The sequence below is a fragment of the Argopecten irradians genome, chromosome 7 (assembly GCF_041381155.1).
Source record: "Argopecten irradians isolate NY chromosome 7, Ai_NY, whole genome shotgun sequence".
Lineage (NCBI taxonomy): Eukaryota > Metazoa > Mollusca > Bivalvia > Pectinida > Pectinidae > Argopecten > Argopecten irradians.
Window position 1 is genome coordinate 21,007,693 of NC_091140.1, and position 23,476 is coordinate 21,031,168.

Sequence of the window (23,476 nt, forward strand, 5' to 3'; positions counted from 1 at the left end):
AATTTCCTATATGATTATTGCAAAGGTACTCATCAGATGACCGTTAAGGCCCATGGGCCTCTTGTTTATGTGACTGCAACCTTCCTGTATCTGTTTTAGGTTTTATATGTGACGGCAACCTTCCTGTATCTATTTTAGGTTGTACATGTGAAGGCAACCTTCCTGTATCTATTTTAGGATGTATATGTGACGGCCACCTTTTCTGTATGTGTTTTAGGTTGTATATGTGATGGGTACCTTCCTGTATCTGTTTTAGGTTGTATATGTGATGGCCACCTTCCTGTATCTGTTTTAGGTTGTATATGTGACGGCACATTTCCTGTATCTGTTTTAGGTTGTATATGTAACGGCCATCACTGTATCTGTTTTAAGCTTTATAGGTCACAGCAACCTTCCTGTATCTATCTTAGGTTGTATATGTGAAGGCAACCTTCCTGTTTCTATTTTAGGTTTTATATGTGACGGCCACCTTTCCTGTATCTATTTTAGGTTTTATATGTGACAGCCATCTTCCTGTATCGATTTTAGGTTTTATATGTAACGACAAACTTCCTGTATCTATTTTAGGTTTAATATGTGACGGCACATTTCCTGTATCTGTTTTAGGTTGTATATGTCACGGCCACCTTACTTTATCTGTTTAAGGTTTATATGTGACAGCAACCTTCCTGTATCTGTTTTAGGTTTTATATGTGACGGCAACCTTCCTGTATCTATTTTAGGTTGTACATGTGAAGGCAACCTTCCTGTATCTATTTTAGGATGTATATGTGACGGCCACCTTTTCTGTATGTGTTTTAGGTTGTATATGTGACGGCCACCTTCCAGTTTCTGTTTTAGGTTGTATATGTGATGGCCACCTTCCTGTATCTGTTTTAGGTTGTATATGTGACGGCACATTTCCTGTATCTGTTTTAGGTTGTATATGTCACGGCCATCACTGTATCTGTTTAAGGTTTTATATGTGACAGCAACCTTCCTGTATCTGTTTTAAGCTTTATATGTGACGGCAACCTTCCTGTATCTATCTTAGGTTGTATATGTGAAGGCAACCTTCCTGTTTCTATTTTAGGTTTTATATGTGACGGCAACCTTCCTGTATCTATTTTAGGTTTTATATGTGACAGCCATCTTCCTGTATCGATTTTAGGTTTTATATGTAACGGCAAATTTCCTGTATCTATTTTAGGTTTTATATGTGACGGCACATTTCCTGTATCTGTTTTAGGTTGTATATGTCACGGCCACCTTCCTGTATCTGTTTTTGGTTTTATATGTGACGGCAACCTTCCTGTATCTGTTTTAGGTTTTATATGTGATGGCAACCTTCCTGTATCTATTTTAGGTTGTACATGTGAAGGCAACCTTCCTGTATCTATTTGAGGATGTATATGTGACGGGTACCTTCCTGTATCTGTTTTAGGATGTATATGTCACGACCACCTTACTGTATCTGTTTAAGGTTTATATGTGACGGCAACCTTACTTTATCTGTTTAAGGTTTATATGTGACGGCAACCTTCCTTTATCTGTTTTAGGTTTTATATGTGACGGCCACCTTTTCTGTATGTGTTTTAGGTTGTATATGTGATGGGTACCTTCCTGTATCTGTTTTAGGTTGTATATGTGATGGCCACCTTCCTGTATCTGTTTTAGGTTGTGTATGTCACGGCCACCTTACTTTATCTGTTTAAGGTTTATATGTGACAGCAACCTTCCTTTATCTGTTTTAGGTTTTATATGTGACGGCCACCTTTTCTGTATGTGTTTTAGGTTGTATATGTGATGGGTACCTTCCTGTATCTGTTTAAGGTTGTATATGTGATGGCCACCTTCCTGTATCTGTTTTAGGTTGTATATGTCACGGCCATCACTGTATCTGTTTAAGGTTTATATGTGACAGCAACCTTCCTGTATCTGTTTTAAGCTTTATATGTGACGGCAACCTTCCTGTATCTATCTTAGGTTGTATATGTGAAGGCAACCTTCCTGTTTCTATTTTAGGTGTTATATGTGACGGCAACCATCCTGTATCTATTTTAGGTTTTATATGTGACGGCCACCTTCCTGTATCGATTTTAGGTTTTATATGTAACGGCAAATTTCCTGTATCTATTTTAGGTTTTACATGTGACGGCACATTTCCTGTATCTGTTTTAGGTTGTATAAGTCACGGCCACCTTACTGTATCTGTTTAAGGTTTATATGTGACAGCAACCTTCCTGTATCTGTTTTAGGTTTTATATGTGATGGCAACCTTCCTGTATCTATTTTAGGTTGTACATGTGAAGGCAACCTTCCTGTATCTATTTGAGGATGTATATGTGACGGGTACCTTCCTGTATCTGTTTTAGGATGTATATGTCACGACCACCTTACTGTATCTGTTTAAGGTTTATATGTGACGGCAACCTTACTTTATCTGTTTAAGGTTTATATGTGACGGCAACCTTCCTTTATCTGTTTTAGGTTTTATATGTGACGGCCACCTTTTCTGTATGTGTTTTATGTTGTATATGTGATGGGTACCTTCCTGTATCTGTTTTAGGTTGTATATGTGATGGCCACCTTCCTGTATCTGTTTTAGGTTGTATATGTCACGGCCATCACTGTATCTGTTTAAGGTTTATATGTGACAGCAACCTTCCTGTATCTGTTTTAAGCTTTATATGTGACGGCAACCTTCCTGTATCTATCTTAGGTTGTATATGTGAAGGCAACCTTCCTGTTTCTATTTTAGGTGTTATATGTGACGGCAACCATCCTGTATCTGTTTAAGGTTGTATATGTGACAGCCATCTTCCTGTATCGATTTTAGGTTTTATATGTAACGGCAAATTTCCTGTATCTATTTTAGGTTTTATATGTGACGGCACATTTCCTGTATCTGTTTTAGGTTGTATATGTCACGGCCACCTTCCTGTATCTGTTTTAGGTTGTATATGTCACGGCCACCTTCCTGTATCTGTTTTTGGTTTTATATGTGACGGCAACCTTCCTGTATCTATTTTAGGATGTACATGTGAAGGCAACCTTCCTGTATCTATTTGAGGATGTATATGTGACGGGTACCTTCCTGTATCTGTTTTAGGATGTATATGTCACGACCACCTTACTGTATCTGTTTAAGGTTTATATGTGACGGCAACCTTACTTTATCTGTTTAAGGTTTATATGTGACGGCAACCTTCCTTTATCTGTTTTAGGTTTTATATGTGACGGCCACCTTTTCTGTATGTGTTTTATGTTGTATATGTGATGGGTACCTTCCTGTATCTGTTTTAGGTTGTATATGTGATGGCCACCTTCCTGTATCTGTTTTAGGTTGTGTATGTCACGGCCACCTTACTTTATCTGTTTAAGGTTTATATGTGACGGCAACCTTCCTGTATCTGTTTTAGGTTTTATATGTTACGACAACCTTCCTGTATCTATTTTAGGTTGTATATGTGACGGGTGCCTTCCTGTATCTGTTTTAGGTTGTATATGTGACGGGTACCTTCCTGTATCAGTTTTAGGTTGTATATGTGACGGCCACCTTTCCTGTATCTATTTTAGGTTTTATATGTGACAGCCATCTTCCTGTATCGATTTTAGGTTTTATATGTGACGGCACATTTCCTGTATCTATTTTAGGTTTTTTATGTGACGGCAACCTTCCTGTATCTGTTTTAGGTTTTATATGTGACGGCAACCTTCCTGTATCTGTTTTAGGTGTTATATGTGACGGCCACCTTCCTGTATCTGTTTTAGGTTGTATATGTGACGGCAACCTTCCTGTATCTATTTTAGGATGTACATGTGAAGGCAACCTTCCTGTATATATTTTAGGATGTATATGTGACGGCCACCTTTTCTGTATGTGTTTTAGGTTGTATATGTGACAGCCACCTTTCTTGTATGTGGTTTAGGTTGTATATGTGACGGCCACCTTCCTGTATCTGTTTTAGGTTTTATATGTTACGGCCACCTTCCTGTATCTGTTTTAGGTTGTACATTGTATATGTGACGGCCACCTTCCTGTATCTGTTTTAGGTTGTATATGTCACGGCCACCTACCTGTATCTGTTTTAGGTTTTATATGTTACGGCAACCTTCCTGTATCTATTTTAGGTTGTACATGTGACGGCAACCTTCCTGTATCTGTTTTAGGTTGTATATGTGACGGGTACCTTCCTGTATCTGTTTTAGGTTGTACATGTGGCAGCCACCTTTCTATAACTGTTTTAGGTTGTATATGTGACGGCTACCTTCCTGTATCTGTTTTAGGTTGTATATGTGACGGCCACCTTCCTGTATCTGTTTTAGGTTGTATATGTGACGGCCACCTTCCTGTATCTGTTTTAGGTTGTATATGTGACGGCAACCTTCCTTTATCTGTTTTAGGTTGTATATGTGACGGCCATCTTCCTGTATCTGTTTAAGGTTTTATATGTGACGGCACATTTCCTGTATCTTATATAGGTTGTATATGTGACGGCAACCTTTCCTGTATCTTTTTTAGGTTCTATATGTGACGGCAACCTTCCTGTATCTATCATAGGTTGTATATGTCACGGCCACCTTACTGCATCTGTTTTAGGTTGTATATGTGACGGCCACCTTCCTGTATCTATTTTAGGTTGTACATGTGAAGGCAACCTTCCTGTATCTATTTTAGGATGTAAATATGACAGCCACCTTTCCTGTATGTGTTTTAGGTTTTATATGTGACGGCCACCTTCCTGTATCTGTTTTAGGTTGTATATGTGACGGCCACCTTCCTGTATCAGTTTTAGGTTGTATATGTGACGGCCACCTTTCTTGTATCAGTTTTAGGTTGTATATGTGACGGCCACCTTCCTGTATCTGTTTTAGGTTGTATATGTGACGGCCATCTTCCTGTATCTGTTTTAGGTTGTATATGTGACGGCCACCTTCCTGTATCTGTTTTAGGTTGTATATGTGACGGCCACCTTTCCTGTATCTGTTTTAGGTTGTATATGTGACGGCCACCTTTCCTGTATCTGTTTTAGGTTTTATATGTGACGGCCACCTTTCCTGTATCTGTTTTAGGTTGTATATATGACGGCTATCTTTCCGTATCTGTTTTAGGTTGTATATGTGACGGCTATCTTTCCTGTATCTGTTTTAGGTTCAATGTGTGACGGCACCTTTCCTGTATCTGTTTAAGGTTTTATACGTGATGGTACCTGTCCTGTATCTATTTTAGGTTGTACATGTCATGGCCACCTTCCTGTATTTTTTCCCATCAAATCTCGATTAGTATTTTTGTTAGCAAAAGTTACTTACTTTACACCATTACCACCCTTGAAAAATTTGAGTTTCCAATTTTACTTAAAGTTAAAAATATGGAAAAATAATTAATTGCATTTAAAAAAATTTATATTGGAATGAGTAATGATGCGCATGCACCATAGCGAAATAAATTATTTTATGTATTTTTTTGACGGCTACACACTTCCTGTATCTGATATCATTTTAGGTCGCGCGGTGTCTTAAGGTTTATATGTGACGACAACCTTCCTATATCTGTTTTAGGTTGTATATGTGACAGCCACCTTTCTATATTGGTTTTAGGTTGTATATGTGACGGCCATTTTCCTGTATCTGTTTTTGATTGTATATGTGATGGCCACCTTCCTGTATCTGTTTTAGGTTATATATGTGACGGGTACCTTCCTGTATCTATTTTAAGTTGTACATGTGACAGCCACCTTTCTATAACTGTTTTAGGTTGTATATGTGACGGCCACCTTTCTATAACTGTTTTAGGTTGTATATGTGACGGCTACCTTCCTGTAATGGTTTTAGGTTGTATATGTGACGGCCACCTTCCTGTATCTGTTTTAGGTTGTATATGTGACGGCCACCTTCCTGTATCTGTTTTAGGTTGTATATGTGACAGCCACCTTTCTGTATCTGTTTTAGGTTGTATATGTGACAGCCACCTTCCTGTATCTGTTTTAGGTTGTATATGTGATGGCCACCCTCCTGTATCTGTTTTAGGTTTCGTATATGAAGGCCACCTTCCTATATCTATTGTAGGATGTAGATGTGACGGCCACCTTCCTGTATCTGTTTAAGGTTGTATATGTGACAGCCACCTTCCTGTATCTGTTTAAGGTTGTATATGTGACGGCCACCTTCCCGTACCTTGTGTTGCTGATTCTACTGATCCGTGGAGTGACATTACCGGGAGCAGGTGCTGGAATTGCATTCTACCTGGTACCTGACTGGGAAAAACTGGCCACATTTCAGGTAGTGTATAACACTGTACTGTGCATGAATTGGTCAAGGTCACAGGTACACTAAGGTGTAATAACTTTGGTTAAAGGTCAAATTATAATGAATTTGTGATCACTTGTGATGTACATTTCTGATGCAAACTTTGTGATATTACTGTCAAATCTGTCTAAAGACTATATCCAACCTCTGTATAAAACCACCTGTTTAATAAGATCATTTGGTCCAATATAACCAATTTCAATAGAATTGAACATCCAAATGAAGAATGCTTGGCTAAAATACACAGATTTGACTGTTCTTTGAAGGTTAAAAACTATTATAATGAAGTTGTGATAAGCTATATTGAAGATTTGTACTAATGTATAATTGTAAATTTGTTTGATTATTTGAAGGTTTGGGGAGATGCAGCTGTCCAGATATTTTATTCTGTGGGTATGGCTTGGGGAGGCCTTATCACTATGGCGAGTTACAACAAATTCCACAATAACGTGTACAGGTAAAGTCTGTCATGTATTGATCAAGGCTTAAAACTCAGACTTGATTGTAACATTTCATATTGATTTTGTTTCCCTGATTCCAAGAACAAAAAAAAATCCTATCACTTTATAATCTTACTCTGTATGTAACTTTCATTTACAATATGCAGAAGTAAATTACCTGATATACACATTACCTATATAACAGGAGAGGAGAAAATGTAGCGGCCAGACCGGGGTATGAACCTGTGATCTCCAAACAGTAGCCGGATGCTCTACCAATAATGCTAGCTGGTCACCTATGATTGACCGAATCCTGTCCTAGCTGTATAAACGTTTTCCCTCCTTCTCAAATCTTCACTATCAAAGACACATGAGACCCTAAGACCATGGGTGTTAAAGTTGGAGTGTTATGATATAGGAGTGACAATGTAGCGGCCAGACCCGGAGATTTAAACCTGTGACCTCCAAACAGTAGCCTGATACAGCTACATGGTCACCAATGAATGTGACCCCAAACTTCTCCATCCGTTGTCAAAGTTTTCACTTTCAAAGACACATGACACCCTTAAACCATGGGTGTTAAGTTGGGTATTAATTCTGTTATAGGAGAGAAAATGTAGTGGCCTGAGTGGAGTTCTGAACCTAAGGTCTTCCAAACATTAGCCATCTACCAAACAAACTACTACCTGGTTACTGATGGCCACCCATTACACTTGCACTTAGTCACCGATTTTCTACACCAAGGCAACTCAATTTTTACTCCTTATAACCTGTGCCTGTACTTTAGGCTTTAATTATAGGTACATAGCTCAAATAATCTGCACTCATGATTTGTACAGGTATTGGTTCCTCTATATGTAATACACTCAGTTCGTACAGGTGTGTCTCCCTTAACACTGCTATTATACTGGTAAATCAATTAGTCATCTTGACAGGAACTCTAGTCTAGTTCCTCACAAGGAGGCTATATTGTGGGTGGGGTGTCGATTACCCAATACTCATTGTACTCTGATCACATGACACTACCTAATTGATATTTCTGCCTTTATAAGTAGGAATCGTCAAAAAAAACTATAGTATTATTAATAAAAGTCATATTGAATTGTAATATTCTGCTCAAAGACCTATTAAGACCCGTTCTATAGATTAAACATGGGGTGGAGAGTCTTTATGACTGGAATGGTGATAAGCATGTTGTAATTCAATGTTTTATGTAAGGAAGTATTTGGACATTATTCATGTACGATCATGTTATATCCACTTACACAAGGGCTGAGGTGGCCAAGTGCTTATGATGTTCCAACATATTACCACAAGCCTTCAACTACTGGGTTGCGTGTTCATTTCCCATGTGGGGCATTTGCCAGGTACTGATCATGGCTGCTAGACGGTGGTTTTTTAGCTCACCTGGCCGGAAGCGCCGGTGAGCTTATGTCATGGCGCGGCGTTCATCCGTCCGTCCGTCAACATTTCCTTTAAATCGCTACTAGTCATAGAGTTCTGCATGGATTGTAACCAAATTTGGCCACAAACACCCTTGGGGGATGGGGAACAGAACTTGTATAAATCTTGGCTCTGATCCCCCAAGGGCAGGAGGGGCGGGGCTCAATAGGGGAAATAGAGGTAAATCCTATAAATCGCTACTTGTCCTAGAGTTCTGCATGGATTGTAACCAAATTTGGTCACAAACATCCTTGATGGAAGGGGAACAGAACTTGTGTAAATTTTGGCTCTGACACCCCGGGGGCAGGAGGGGCGGGCCAAATAGGGGAAATAGAGGTAAATCCTATAAATTGCTACTTGTCCTTTGAGTTCTGCATGGATTGTGACCAAATTTGGCCACAAACATCCTTGGGGAAAGGGGAACAGCACTTGTATAAATTTTGGCTCTGACCTCGGGGGCAGGAGGGGCGAGGCCCAATATGGGAAAAAGAGGTAAATCCTATAAATAGCTACTTGTCCTAGAGTTCTGCCTGGATTGTGACCAAATTTGGCCACAAACATTCTTGGGGGACGGGGAACAGATCTTGTATAAATTTTGGCTCTGACCCCCCAGGGATAGGAGGGGCAGGGCCCAACAGGGGAATTTGAGGTAAATCCTATAAATCGCTACCTGTCCTAGAGTTCTGCATGGATTGTAGCCAAATTTGGCCACAAACATCATTGGGTGAAGGGGAACAGAGTTTGTATAAATTTTAGCTCTGACTCCCCTGGGGCAGGAGGGGCGGGGCCCAATAGGGGAATCTGAGGTAAATCCTATAAATCGCTACTTGTCCTAGAGTTCTGCATGGATTGTGACCAAATTTGGCCACAAACATCCTTGGGAAAGGGGAACAGCACTTGTATAAATTTTGGCTCTGACTCCCCTGGGGCAGGAGGGGCGGGGCCCAATATGGGAAAAAGAGGTAAATCCTATAAATCGCTACTTGTCCTAGAGTTCTGCATGGATTGTGACCAAATTTGGCCACAAACATCCTTGGGGGACGGGGAACAGATCTTGTATAAATTTTGGCTCTGACCCCCCAGGGATAGGAGGGGCGGGGCCCAACAGGGGAATTTGAGGTAAATCCTATAAATCGTTACTTGTCCTAGAGTTCTGCATGGATTGAAGCCAAATTTGGCCACAAACATCATTGGGTGAAGGGGAACAGAGTTTGTATAAATTTTAGCTCTGACCCCCTTGGGGCAGGAGGGGCGGGGCCCAATAGGGGAATCTGAGGTAAATCCTATAAATCCCTCTCCATGGGTTGTGACCAAATTTTTCACAAACATCCTCGGGAGAAGGGGAACAGAACTTGTTTTCGCGGGGCCCAATAGGGAATTAGAGGTAAATATTCAAATTCCTTCAGAAAAGAAATACTGAACCTGTATTCAGAACATTACTTGGCATTACAAACCAGGTGAGCAATACAGGCCCTCTGGGCCTCTTGTCTCTGGGTACTCTGGCTTTGCTCCACCAACAAACCTGGCACATCCCTAAATGACCTTGGCTATTAATTGATGTTAACTAACAAAGCACTTAGGAATCAAAAGTATCAATTGGGAAGTAATCTTTTCAAATTCAATTATAAATTGGGTATAATACCTTAAAATGTTAAAGCTCACTATAAAGGGAATGGGACAGCTAGTTTTCTAGTTATCAGTATAATGTGACCGAGTTGGGTGTGCTTATTCTCTAGTTGCATGCTTCAGTGAGATAGTACTATAAATTGGACAAGAAATTCCACTAATGCAAGGAGACACAATATGAACAAACTGCAGTCTTCCAAAACAGGCACTATGCCCTTAACACCCGCAATACACCCCACACGCTGGTGGCTGTCGTAAATGACACTTGCTGTTAATAGGATGTTAATATAATCTATTGACAAGCATTCTTATATTAAAAATAATTGTTTAAAATTCATTATATTAAACTGAATTCTTTTTACTGAAGTTTCAATGAAAAGGAAGAAGATATTGATGTGGTGTAACTCCGACCACAATGGTGAGATATTTCCTGTTTCCTGGTGTGTGGCGTATCAGATCCCCTCTGGTGAATATAACCCAGTATAAGGAAGTGTTAGTCTTATTGTTTTATTTTCTACTGCTCTCCCTTTGAACACTTGACACAAGGAAATACATGTCAGTTGTGCTATATGGTAAGCACATTTGATGAGTATTAGATGTCTTTCTCTTATTGTAGAATTTAAGAGAATTAATTCTGAACAGAGATGCCTATTCTTGGAATGAATTTAAGTGTCAAATACTTTTGGACAGATATATCCATACTTCTGATGTGTCTAAGCTTTATTTTACTTATAAATTTCTATATGACAGAAATTCTCTCTTCTGTTGGTTCTGATTTCCTGATGTCCAAACATATAACCATAAGCCCTTTACATTGGAATCACAAGTTCAAATACCATGTAGGGCAGATGCCAGGTACTGAATCTGGTCATTACTTTTTCTTTGAGTACTCCGGCTTCCCTCTGGAAAGACATGAGACAGATTTTCAATGTTCTGTAAATATCTACACTTCTTATGAGTAAAGGTATCTGTTTCTGTGCTAAGATTGCCAATATTCTTGTATTGGAAAGATGTTGCGTTTGCTTTCTTATGAGTAAAAGTATCTGTTTCTGTGGTAAAGATAGCCAATATTCTTGTATGGGCGAGATATGATTCCAATCAGAGATATCCAAAATTCTGGAGATTTATGTTCTCCTACCCAGGATACATGTCAACACTTCTCTCCCTCATAACTCTTTCTCCCATCATTCACTGATTTTTCACCGGTTTAAAGTGAACTGTTTGTGAGTTACCCCTCAGTTTGCGATTTAGTTGTCATACACTTAAGGTAGAGAAGTTTATATTATTCTCTTACCCCAGACAGGGATATCTGCAATTTTACTGGTGTGAGATTTTTAGCTAACCTGGTCTGAAGGTCAGTGAGCTTATGTCACGTCTGTCTTCCACCCGTCTGTTCACTGTTTACATTTCCTTTAAATAGCTACTAGTCATAAAGTTCAACATGGATTGTAGCCAAATTTGGTTAGAAACATCCTTAGGGGGAGGGAAACTGAGTTTGTGTAAATTTTAGCTCTTACCCCTGGAGGCAGGAGGGGCGGGGACCAACAGGGGAAATAGAGGTAAATCCTTTAAATCACTACTAGCAATCAAGTTCTGCATGGATTGTAACCAAATTTGGCCAGACCTCTAGGGAAGGGGAACAAAATTTGTATAAATTTTGACTCTGACCCCCTGGAGCAGAATGATCGGAGTCCAATAGGGAAATTAGAGGTAAATATTTAAATTCCTTGAAAAGAAACAATGAACCCCTATTCAGAACCTTACTAGGCATTACAAACCAGGTGAGCAATACAGGCCCGCTGTACCTTTTGTTCTATCTCACCTGAGGGTAAAGACAAGCCACAAAGATCTTTGCACATGCTCACATAGGGTAAGAGAAAATTAATCATTCACTCTCTTTGGATGTGACAGAAGATCTTAATCCTAGGTATAAGATTCTTAAGCTGTCAAACACTCAGCACAGTCTTGTGTTGACAATCTGAGAATCTTACCCCTCAGGTTGAGATTCTCCTGTCTCAACCAAAAGGATGTGAAAGATTCGTTTAATTTTAGCTCTTGACAGGGATGTCAATCCTGGAAAAAGATACCGTAAAAACTTGTGTAACTTGTGCACCAATGTACTTTGCGCAGGTACTTTTTGGGACTGAAAAAGCTAAAAAAAAATCTACTATCGATATATTTTGCATATCAAAAAATTCTGGGAAAAACAATGTCCAGGGAGCCCAAACATCGATGTATGAAAGTGGCAATTTCAATATAAAACATTGCACAATCAAATGTTGTATTTAGAAGAAATTGAATTCTCGGATCAAATGGAAATCAAGACATCATGATTATAATTTAACACTTAAATTAGCTTTAGATAATCAACTGTTGTAGGTGGGGCATTGTTTTAACAATGTTCAATAGCTTTCATTATATAAAGGGCTACCATAAACTGTGCGGTACCTCAACAATCATAGATTGTCAGCCCCTCAGAATGGACAGATTTTTTCCCCGTAAAATTTTTAAAACCTCCTCTCGATTTTATTTTTGCACAGAAGAAATGCGCATTTTACACAAGTTTTTACGGTATCTATTGTTTGTGACAACTAGCTCTGGGCTGTTGTCTTTTCTGTCAGGGAAATAGTCCTATCAAGTAGGTATTACTTTCAGTTCTGCAGCCTCCCAAATCACACTTAATCATCATGTGACGTCTCCAAGTAAGTTTGTTCTAAATGATGGTATTAGTTGATAGGTTGTTATATAATATGGAACCATTCTTATATAGAATGTATTGTTTGTATATTACAGAGATGCTATGGTTGTCCCTTTGATCAACTGTGGTACGAGTGTGTTTGCTGGCCTTGTTATCTTCTCAGTCTTAGGATTCATGGCACATGAAACTGGAGTGGACATCAAAAACGTCGTCACCCAAGGTAAGTGTATACCAGGTATAAAGCTAACATCGAAGTGATCACGATTTATTGAAATAATCATTAAATTGGTGATTATGATGTCAAACTTTTACCAAGTCAGATGGTCATATCAACTCAGAAGTAACAGGTCAGCAGATTGCATTTTGAAAATTTCAACATCTCTTCACTACTTTATAATGAGAAGTCTTTTTTAAAATTATGTGTATCATGTAATAGAGGTGTTTCAAGATATATAAACGATGTCACAAGGTAAAGCACAATTTATCACTGATTAGTCCAATCTTCCCGTGATGTCACTAAAATCATGTCAAAATATGACATCACAATAAGGTGGGACTAATTGATGCTAAAGTATTATTTGCCCACGTCATTTTGGTATTGAAAATTGACATATGGTTATTTGCTGTCTGAGATATAGATATCATATTCAACCCAATAAGTGCCCATGTCCCTATAATGGCCCCTCCTCCTGTAGAGGCCTTGATTTCAATTGACGGGCATGAATTAAGACCAAAACTATCAAAACTGGATAGGTTTGCATTTTGCTTTGCAATAATTTCGTCTTATTAAGCACTTTTTACTTTTTTCAATTTTTTAAATGCTTAGGGTGCTTATTCGGTTGAATACTGTATCCATTTTCATGACCTTGGATCAATTAACATCGCAATTTCCTTAAATGATCTTTTTAACTAAAGCAAAGACCATATATTTACTGATTACAGGCCCTGGACTGGCGTTTGTAGCGTATCCTGAGGCTATTGCTAAGTTACCAATCTCCCCGCTGTGGTCTGTACTGTTCTTCCTGATGTTGTTCAGCGTTGGATTAGACACACAGGTAAAGGTTGAACATGGAATGCTGTGTTTGTGAGGATTTTGTCTGCCCAACTACTAAATACACTGTACTCTAACCTTACTATAGGTATTTGTGTGGTATATAGGTGGGGTGTAGCTATTGGTCTTCACTTCACTCTCTTAAGTCTGGTACTACCCAGACAATCCCAAGTCATATTCAAGGTCATACAAGTACCCAAATAATCGAAGTTCATCAAATTTTCTAAACAATCCAAGTTCATCCAAGTTGTTCTGAGCTAGTCAGACGTAAGACTGTAATACCGCCATGTAAATAAATCAGTAATGATATAATGACATCAGTAACATTATAAACAACTGTAAATCTTGACACTTCAGTAACAAACTTTGTTCTATGGTAACTAAACACTTCTAGATGATCATGGCTTTGAATTACAGTCAACCCTGTCTATAAAGATCGGCCCAGGGACAGAAGAAATGGTCTTTATAAACAGTTCATCTTCATACATAGGTTGATTTGTGTGACAATAGGTCATTTGGGACCCTGGAAAAGTGGTCTTATCAAACAGGTGGTCTTTATACAGAAAATGTTCACTAAGGTAGATTTTACTGTAAATAAATATTGTAAAGAGTTGTGCCCCCTCTTCTTCCCTGTAATTTTATAAGTTTACACGAATTATGCCCCTTTATGGTTTTAACTGCGTTCTGACCACTAGCAACCCTCTCCTACTCTTACAGTGCATGTCAAAATAACCAATCGTCCTTCATAACTTATTTTGCCCAAGTTTTCTACTTCAAATGACCGATTGATGAACCTTGCCCTAACTTTAGATATAGTCCAGTGTACACTTACAACTCAATATTAAAAAAACCCAACTAGAAACCATTAAGATCAACCAATTATTTACAAACAAATTTTAAATTTTAAGAATATTCTATGCATAATAATCAAAAATGATAATTCCAATCCTAACTAAAAAATATTCTTCTATCAAATACAAATTAAACAATTAAGCAATCATTTGCTTGAGTTGAATTTACTTGTTGTAGTTTGGTCAGATTATATCTGATCAGGAAGGGTAATAATGCACGCCATGTAACATTTTTTGATCAAAAGAAAAACATAGCAAAATATGTTTTCATTATCATTTGATGTCATTTAATGTATGATCAATGAGGTTACAGTACAGTGTGTTTTCAACAGGGTAAAGATTCATACGATTGTGGATGCATAATAATAACTTTGAGGCTTGATTATCTCTTAGTTAAGATATCTATACCAGCAGAATTAACCATGCTCATCAAAGGATGATATTGACTTAGTTAGCTGAGTGACAAGTTATAGAGCAAATAATAAAGAATATTCTAAATATGTTAACGAGGCAGAGCTTGTAGTATTCAAAAAAAAGGATTATATTACAATTATCATACCTTTCATATCAAAGTGGATGTAATGCCTTTATTTTGTTTAGATTTGTCAAAATTAGAAAAAGGGACATAATTTGCATCGATATAATTTGCATCCAAAGGAGGTAATTAAAATCACCAAATTTTATATATATAGACCATGAAGCTATTAAAGTGACACTTTGAGGACAATTTGGGATATAGGGAAATAACTTAGATGTGGAAATGTTTTTTTAAAGGTTAATAGAGGAAGTAATTTGTTTTGATGATAAAAAAAATGTAAGCAACATGTCACTATGGTAACTGATGTCCGCCATCTTTCTAACCAGCATCCATAATGCATATGATGATACTACCTTTCTTTATGATCATGTTGCCAGAAATCTGTCATCTCGTTTTTAAACTAGACAAGATTTTAATGTATTTAACACAATAAGTACCTAGCTTATCACTGCCCTTACCCTCTGTAGACTTCATCTGTTTATTAAGAAAGAGAAAAGAAAAATCCATTTAAAATGTTCTTGGTTCTAGATAACTTATTTTTATGAATGAATGTATATGGTTTAGTATTTGAATATGAACAGGTAGCAGATTATCATATCAAATTCTATCAATCATATCCAATTCTATCAATCACATCAAATTCTATCTATCTATATATATATATAAGATAACCAAGGTTAAGTTAAAGGAATCAAATTTAGTTGTAAAAGTGAGTATTATAGCTTTGATATATTTTTTTAAAGTTTTACAAGGAGCTGGGCTAAGTTGCTTATTTTTGAATACAAAAGAAAACAATTAACATTAATATTCATCAAAACTATCTTTAAATACAAAAAAAATAGCAGATGACATTTTTCTGATGACGAAAATAGCAAGTGCATTTAATTACTTTGTATGATATTTTCTGTCAAAAGTGCTGGCTGTCATATCATTTCTAATAAAATTTGGAAATTTTAGTGTTATCAATGGCTTTTTTCTGATAGATTTTAAACAAAAACCTTACTACTGTATATGGGCATACAATTGAAAAATCATTCTGAAATATCCCTAATGAAAACTGTTTTTTAAATATTAAAACTTTTTAATTTACCTACATGGGTATATTGATATAATCACATTACAGATATTAATCTGGGTTACTCATATCTTTTTTTGTATTTCATGTAGTCATCCAAAAATCATTGACTTTGCTTATAATTATATAATTATTTGACGAAGACTTTTGACATTTAATTTGTATGACTTTATTGGATGCATATGTTTTTCTATGATAACTTATTAACGTGGAATGTATGTTTTCTCTCCAAAAATACAGCATTGTGTTCCGGGACCAGCTAGTCTCAGGTAAAAGTAACGAGAAAAAAGTGTGCAAGGCTGAGAGATTGATAAGATATTATGACAAATTCTTTAAAATGCTTACTTTTTAGTGCCGACTTGAGCAGTTTATTGATTTTTTGGTTTAGTTTGAGATTTGAGATTCTTAATTTGACATTTTATCTCCATTGGATGTTAATATATTGTGATTACAGTCCGTCAGTTTGTGGCTGCCTCAGTTTTGAACGTAGCCGTGTGTTGGTTAATCTGTGTTTGATATGGATTTACATCATAATATATTACCATTCATTTGAGAAGCTGTTTCTTCCATAAAACATGAAAAATTCGGGGGTGAAAATTGAAATTTTTTTTTGAATTTGAAATCTTTCCGTATTGGTTTTTACTTTCACAAAATTTATGAAGATAATATAAGTTATGGAAGAAACATTTTTAAAGTTTTATGAGAACATTTTTTATCGAACTTGAAATTATATGATACAAATCATAGAATGTATAGTCCACACTAAAAACAATACCTATTATGTCAAATTTATGTTATCACTTTAATATAGAATACATTCATACTCAAACTTAAATTTGAATTTCCCTTGTATACTGATTAACTTTGGTCTGGGAGTTCATTTATTAATGAGATTGGGATAATGTTTTCAAATTATTGTGGGGGGATTGTTTATCGGGATACTGAACGTTGTAAAATGATTGTCAGGAGCATATGATTTATCAGGATAACGTTGTAAAATGATTACGAAAGGAAAGAACCATTTAGTAACAATTACATAATTGGTGAAATTGTGGTTAAGTCTCTACTTTGATTGAATCATGTTCAACTTAATAAAGCACCAAAATAATATGTTTTATTTTACATTTTCTTCCTAAAGGCCTGAGTTCCTGGACTGATGCTCGAACCTATCCCAGGGCCATCCGTGAATCCTCGACTGTTTTAAACAGTCGGCCATATTATAGATCTATATTTCTCGTTTCCTAGGAAACCAAACACTCACTATGTCCAATAACATCTACATAGGTCTCCGGTAGGTTAGTTTTACGTTCATTTAAGTTGTTTTCAAGATTAAGGATATAGGCCTACATTTTCTTTGGGAATTTTCAAATGTCTACTTGGGGCAATAAGTCGAGAGGCTGATAAAGGGGTTTCCTTATATACCAGGTAATGATAGAGATGCATGCGTAAATTTCCAATAATAAATAAATATGATTTTATTGATTTATTGATGATTGGGAAAATGTGATATTTTAGCCAAAAGAGAAATTTAACTGAAAATAAGCTTCGACATGTGAAAAGCTCATTAAAGCCAAAATAAGAAATTCTTTCCAATATTTTTTAATTTTTTAAAACACATTGTAATTTTTACAAAACGTTGCTGTAAATTAAATTTTATTGTTATCAAAATAAAGGGCGGTTTTATTGAAAATATGAATAGTGGAGGTCTTGGTGAAGAAGAAAACCACTTTGAGGTTTCGGTAAAGACAAATTACACAAATAACGTAACAGGATACTACTGAACATAAAGGGCAGTAAGACATGTGCTGTTTAATGTTTCTTCTGTTGCATTATAAAGAGGCAAAGACCAGATGTTTCTGCTAACTTCAAACATGATGATCATCTCAAACTAAGATCACTTGGTAAGGCCTGAAGAGATCACATGACTTGTACAATTCCTATTAGGGACCCGATACCCGATCAGGGCAAATTCCCAACCCTAAAGTCCTAGTTCCTGGTTTGGGCCCCACCCCCGTCCAAGTCCCAGAATCCCTGTTACATCTGCATGTATCTCCTAGAGGACAAAGCTTTCAATATTTAAGGTGACTTTCTAGTGTTGGGACTCTTTTTGATCCAAAGGATATTCACACCAAAAAGGTTGTATTGGGTCTAACAAAACAATTTAAAAGTTACCTTTTTTTTAAACAGGAAAGATCAAAATGTTCACAAGTTTCATCATGATTACCAATTATTATGATTTGCCACATTATTTTCATTTAAATTCAAAGTATTATTTTTCCTTTTTCAAAATTTTTTTTCTCTTTTTTTTTCTCAAAATATTGATATTATCTTAAAACTTGTGAACAAAACAATTAAAATTATCGAAACTTGCAATAATTAGAAATTTAAAATAAAGATTAACAAGTTATATTCTATAACTAGCTACGAGCTGTAAAATATTTGAAAAGTCATCTGAAATAATTTTATTCTAATTATAAGTTAGCGACTTCCTTCTTTGTCTATCCTGATTTTAAAAAACTTTTATTGCAAGTTGATCAAGAAATACCAAGAAAACTCTGTTATAATTTCTTATAAAATCCTGGTGTTAAGAAGACAATCATAATTATGTCGTTCAATGATAACTTAAAACCACAGACACACAATCTGTAGGATTTGAATTGAGAATAAATGAAATTTTGATTTGATTTTTTTTTTCTCAAATAGATGTTGGGCTATGAAAGATCAGCTGGAAAAACTTACTTTGTTGCACTCTTACCAATACTTGCCGTTTAAAATTTTTTTATATTTATTTCAGACTGGAGATAATTTGACTGGAATGAATTATCTCCCTTTATCGTAAAAATTGCCATGAAGTACTTGGTAACCACCCAGTATGACAAACTAATTGTTTTACTTGCAAAGTCTTCATACCACCAACAAAATAGTTTTTAAAATGTTAGCGACAAACTTTAATATTTCATTCTGTTGTTCACAGATGATGTGTCTTTTGGTTTTTGAACAAAAGTCTCTTTATATCAGTTTTAAATTATTTCTTTGAACCGTTTTCATGGTGTTTCTTCATTTAATCACACATTTTCCCATAACAGCATTTGTGTCTTGACGAAGGGTTTTACAGATTTGATTTTGTGATATTTTTAGTTTGGAATGTTTGAAACCATGAGCAGTGCTTTCATAGACGAGTTTCCAGAACTGCTAAAAAACAAGAAGGCTCTCTTCACGGCATTCATGTGTTTCTTGGAGTTCCTGCTCGGGATTCCCTGTGTCATGCAGGTCTGTAATCTGATGTTAAATGTCACATTTTTGTGGCTTTAATGAAGAATTGAACTACAAAACATGTTTACGGTATATTGTTTATAGATATAATATTTTTAAATTGATGTTTATTTCTCTGGAATTTCCATGCTTCATTAAGAAAATACATGTACAAATGTATATAAATAAATTTCAAGAGTATATGACCTGTACATGACCTTGACATTGTAGAGAGGTGTATTTGACCTCAATTTAACCTAACATTGACATTATAGGGAGGTGTGTTTAACTTTTATTTAACCTTGACATTGTAGGGAAGTTTGTTTGACCTCTGTATAAACTTGACATTGTAGAAAAGAGTGTATGACCTCAATTAAAGCTTGACATTGTAGGGAGGTGTGTTTGACCTCTATTTAACCTTGACATTGTAGGGAGGTTTGTTTGACCTCTATTAAACCTTGACATTGTAGGAAGGTGTGTTTGATCTCAATTTAACCTAACATTGACATTATAGGGAGATGTGTTAAATTTTTATTTAACCTTGACATTGTAGGGAAATTTGTTTGGCCTCTATTCAACCTTGACATTGTCGGGATGTGTGTTTGACCTCTGTATAAACTTGACATTGTAGGAAAGTGTGTATGGCCTCTATCAAAGCTTGACACTGTAGTGAGGTGTGTTTGATCTCTAAGTAACCTTGACATTGTAGGCAAAAGTGTGTGACCGCTTTTTAACCTTGAGGTGTGTTTGACCTTTATTTAACCTTGACACTCTTGGGAGGTTGTTATGACCTTTATTTAACCTTTACACTGTAGGAAGGTGTGTATGACCTCTATATAACCTTAACATTGTTAACTTTGACAGTATAGGGAGGTATGTATGACCTAAATTTAACCTTGACATTGTAGGGAAATGTGTATGACCTCTATTTAGCCTTGAAATTGTAGTGAGGTTTGTTTGACCTCTATTTAACCTTGACATTGAAGGGAGGTGTGATTGACCTCTATTTAACCTTGACATTGTAGGGAGGTGTGTTTGACCTCTCTTTAACCTTGACATTGTTAACCTTGACATTGTAGGGGTGTGTGTTTGACCTCTATTTAACCTTGACATTGTAGGGAGGTCTGTTTGACCTCTATTTAACCTTGACATTGTTAACCTTGACATTGTAGGGAGGTGTTTTTTACCTTTATTTAACCTTGACATTGTTAACCTTGACATTGTAGGGAGGTGTATTTAACCTTGACATTGTTAACCTTGATATTGTAGGGAGGTGTGTTTGACCTCTATTTAACCTTTACACTGTAGGAAGGTGTGTATGACCTCTATATAACCTTAATATTGTTAACTTTGACAGTATAGGGAGGTATGTATGACCTAAATTTAACCTTGACATTGTAGGGAAATGTGTATGACCTCTATTTAGCCTTGAAATTGTAGTGAGGTTTGTTTGACCTCTATTTAACCTTGACATTGAAGGGAGGTGTGATTGACCTCTATTTAACCTTGACATTGTAGGGAGGTGTGTTTGACCTCTCTTTAACCTTGACATTGTTAACCTTGACATTGTAGGGGTGTGTGTTTGACCTCTATTTAACCTTGACATTGTAGGGAGGTGTGTTTGACCTCTATTTAACCTTGACATTGTTAACCTTGACATTGTAGGGAGGTGTTTTTTACCTTTATTTAACCTTGACATTGTTAACCTTGACATTGTAGGGAGGTGTATTTAACCTTGACATTGTTAACCTTGATATTGTAGGGAGGTGTGTTTGACCTCTATTTAACCTTGACATTGTTAACCTTGACATTGTAGGGAGGTGTTTGACCTCTATTTAACCTTGACATTGTAGGGTTGCGCATTTGACCTCTATTTAACCTTGACATTGTTAACCTTGACATTGTAGGGAGGTGTTTGACCTCTATTTAACCTTGACATTGTAGGGTTGCGCATTTGACCTCTATTTAACCTTGACATTGTAGGGTTGCGTGTTTGACCTCTATTTAACCTTGACATTGTAGGTAGGTGTGTATGACCTCTATTTAACCTTGACATTGTAGGTAAGTGTGTATGACCTCTATTTAACCTTAACATTGTAGGGAGGTGTGTTTGACCTCTATTGAACCTTGACATTGTAGGGAGGTGTGTATGACCTCTATTTAACCTTGACATTATAGGGAGGTGTGTTTGACCTCTATTTAACCTTGACATTGTAGGGAGGTGTGTACGTGCTACAGATCATGGACTGGTATTGCTCCACATTTTCCCTGATGATCCTCTCCCTAACAGAGTGTATCGTTATTGGCTGGATCTATGGTAATGTTTTAAAAGCTGAGGAAATTGAGCTTAAAGATGCTCCACGGCCAACAGAGCACAAATGATTCTCATCATTTGAACAATTTGTTGTGTTTAATTGTGTATCTGTATGTCTAATTAAGACAAAAATAATAAAAAATAATTCATTTTGCTTTTGGTGCATGCGCAATCAGTAGTTCATTCCATATAGGATACATTGTGAATGTATAGTGCCATAGATTTTTTTGGAGTCCAATTTATTATTTTTTATATTTTTAGCTTGAAGTAAAAGTAGAAGCTCAAAAATTTTTAATGTTGGTAATGGTGTAAAGTAAGTAACTTTTGTAACTGAAGAAAATAACAAATGGTCTGCTTCTGTTTTTGATAGTGAAAAAATCCCATTTGTCAGCGGTGGAGCATTTTTAACTGATTATAATGATCAAAGTTAACATTGTCTCACTTTCAAAATAAAAATTCACCAGAAAATAAAGAATTATGCTAGTACCATCATAGTCGCTATCAATTGATATAAATTCAATACAATAATACCTTTACTCATGTGTTGTTCGTTTGTTGACGAGATGACAATTCCAAAACTATTTTAAGAATGAACCTTTCAAATATTTTAACCCTAAAGGTTTTACAACATGTGTAATTTGTTGTTTGTAGGTGCGGACCGTTTCTATAAGGACCTGGAAATGATGATAGGTTATCAGCCCTGCTCCTGGTGGAAGATCTGCTGGTGTTTCATCACCCCCGTACTAATTCTGGTAAATTTCTGTCACATTAGTAGTAATAATAATGATATATAGTCAAAACTGTCAAAGTTGTCAGGACCATGGTAACAGTTCAAATTTAATTTACTTGAATATTATGGTGAAAGTTTTTATACAGACCAACAAAGCATGGTCTTCTAAGTTGTATAAGTTATATAAGTTGGAATTAACAAGAGTTGACTGTACAAGGAATGCAATCAGTACAGAATCATGACGACAAGATTATCATTCGATGCACAGACAACAAAGAATTTCAATTTTTGGATTTATGGCGGCACATTCTGTCAATAGACCATAATGGCACACCATCAAACAAATTCAATCAAAATTACAACACAAATTAATTGATAGATTCTGGGAAGCAGTAATCCACCAATTAAGATGGCCGCCGGTCCATGAATAGACCATAATGGCAAGTCATCAATCAAATAAATAAATTGATTCTGGGAAACCATCCTCAATCAATTAAACAATAAATTCAATCAATCAATCAATCAGATGTCAATAATGATCAGTGATACTGGGAAACAGATTGAGTGTTCAAACCAATTATTTTTTCACATAAACTTACCTAGCCTCTATCAGAGCTGTCGTTGTACCAAAAAACTTAGTTGTCTTCATTTAAAAAGGGGGAATAACTCGTCAGCAATTCTGACAAAACTTTTTTAGGTATCATGTTACCAAATCAACAGGTGCCCTCTGATATCCGCACTATATGGTTCATTGCCATACATGCTATAATGTTTAAAATCTGTAAGTTTATGTAGCTGAAAAGAGCACTACATTGTATATTGTTTTGCTCGAAATTTTACAATTTTTTTTTATTTATAGTTTATCTGGCTGTTCAGTGTGACCCAGCTGAGCCCTGTGACGTACGGTACCTATCAGTATCCCCAGTGGGCCATTGTACTCGGCTGGATCCTGGGAATGACCTCCCTTGTTCCTATCCCAGTCTGTGCTATCATTGCTATTCTAAAAGAGAAAGGATCTCTCGTGTCGGTAAGAAATGACAGTAAATTTTGGGCTAAACAGTTAATCATTATTTATCATTATGATCTGTTGTTTAATTGATGGCCTCGACACAATGTAAAGTTTAAAAAGGTCAAAAACTTGTTACCACATTTGTCCCAATGAAACCAAAC

General features: G+C 36.3%; 1 protein-coding gene across 1 annotated transcript in view; it reads left to right on the forward strand.

The window, feature by feature from the left end:
• LOC138327819 (sodium- and chloride-dependent glycine transporter 1-like) overlaps window positions 1-23,476 on the forward strand; it is a 56,931-nt gene that overhangs the window by 25,734 nt on the left and 7,721 nt on the right. Inside the window, exons 6-13 of the mRNA XM_069274214.1 lie at window positions 6,127-6,261; window positions 6,642-6,745; window positions 12,591-12,715; window positions 13,438-13,550; window positions 19,149-19,280; window positions 21,480-21,579; window positions 22,228-22,328; window positions 23,166-23,333. Coding sequence (XP_069130315.1) covers window positions 6,127-6,261; window positions 6,642-6,745; window positions 12,591-12,715; window positions 13,438-13,550; window positions 19,149-19,280; window positions 21,480-21,579; window positions 22,228-22,328; window positions 23,166-23,333 — 978 coding nt within the window. The remainder of the gene's footprint in view (window positions 1-6,126; window positions 6,262-6,641; window positions 6,746-12,590; window positions 12,716-13,437; window positions 13,551-19,148; window positions 19,281-21,479; window positions 21,580-22,227; window positions 22,329-23,165; window positions 23,334-23,476) is intronic.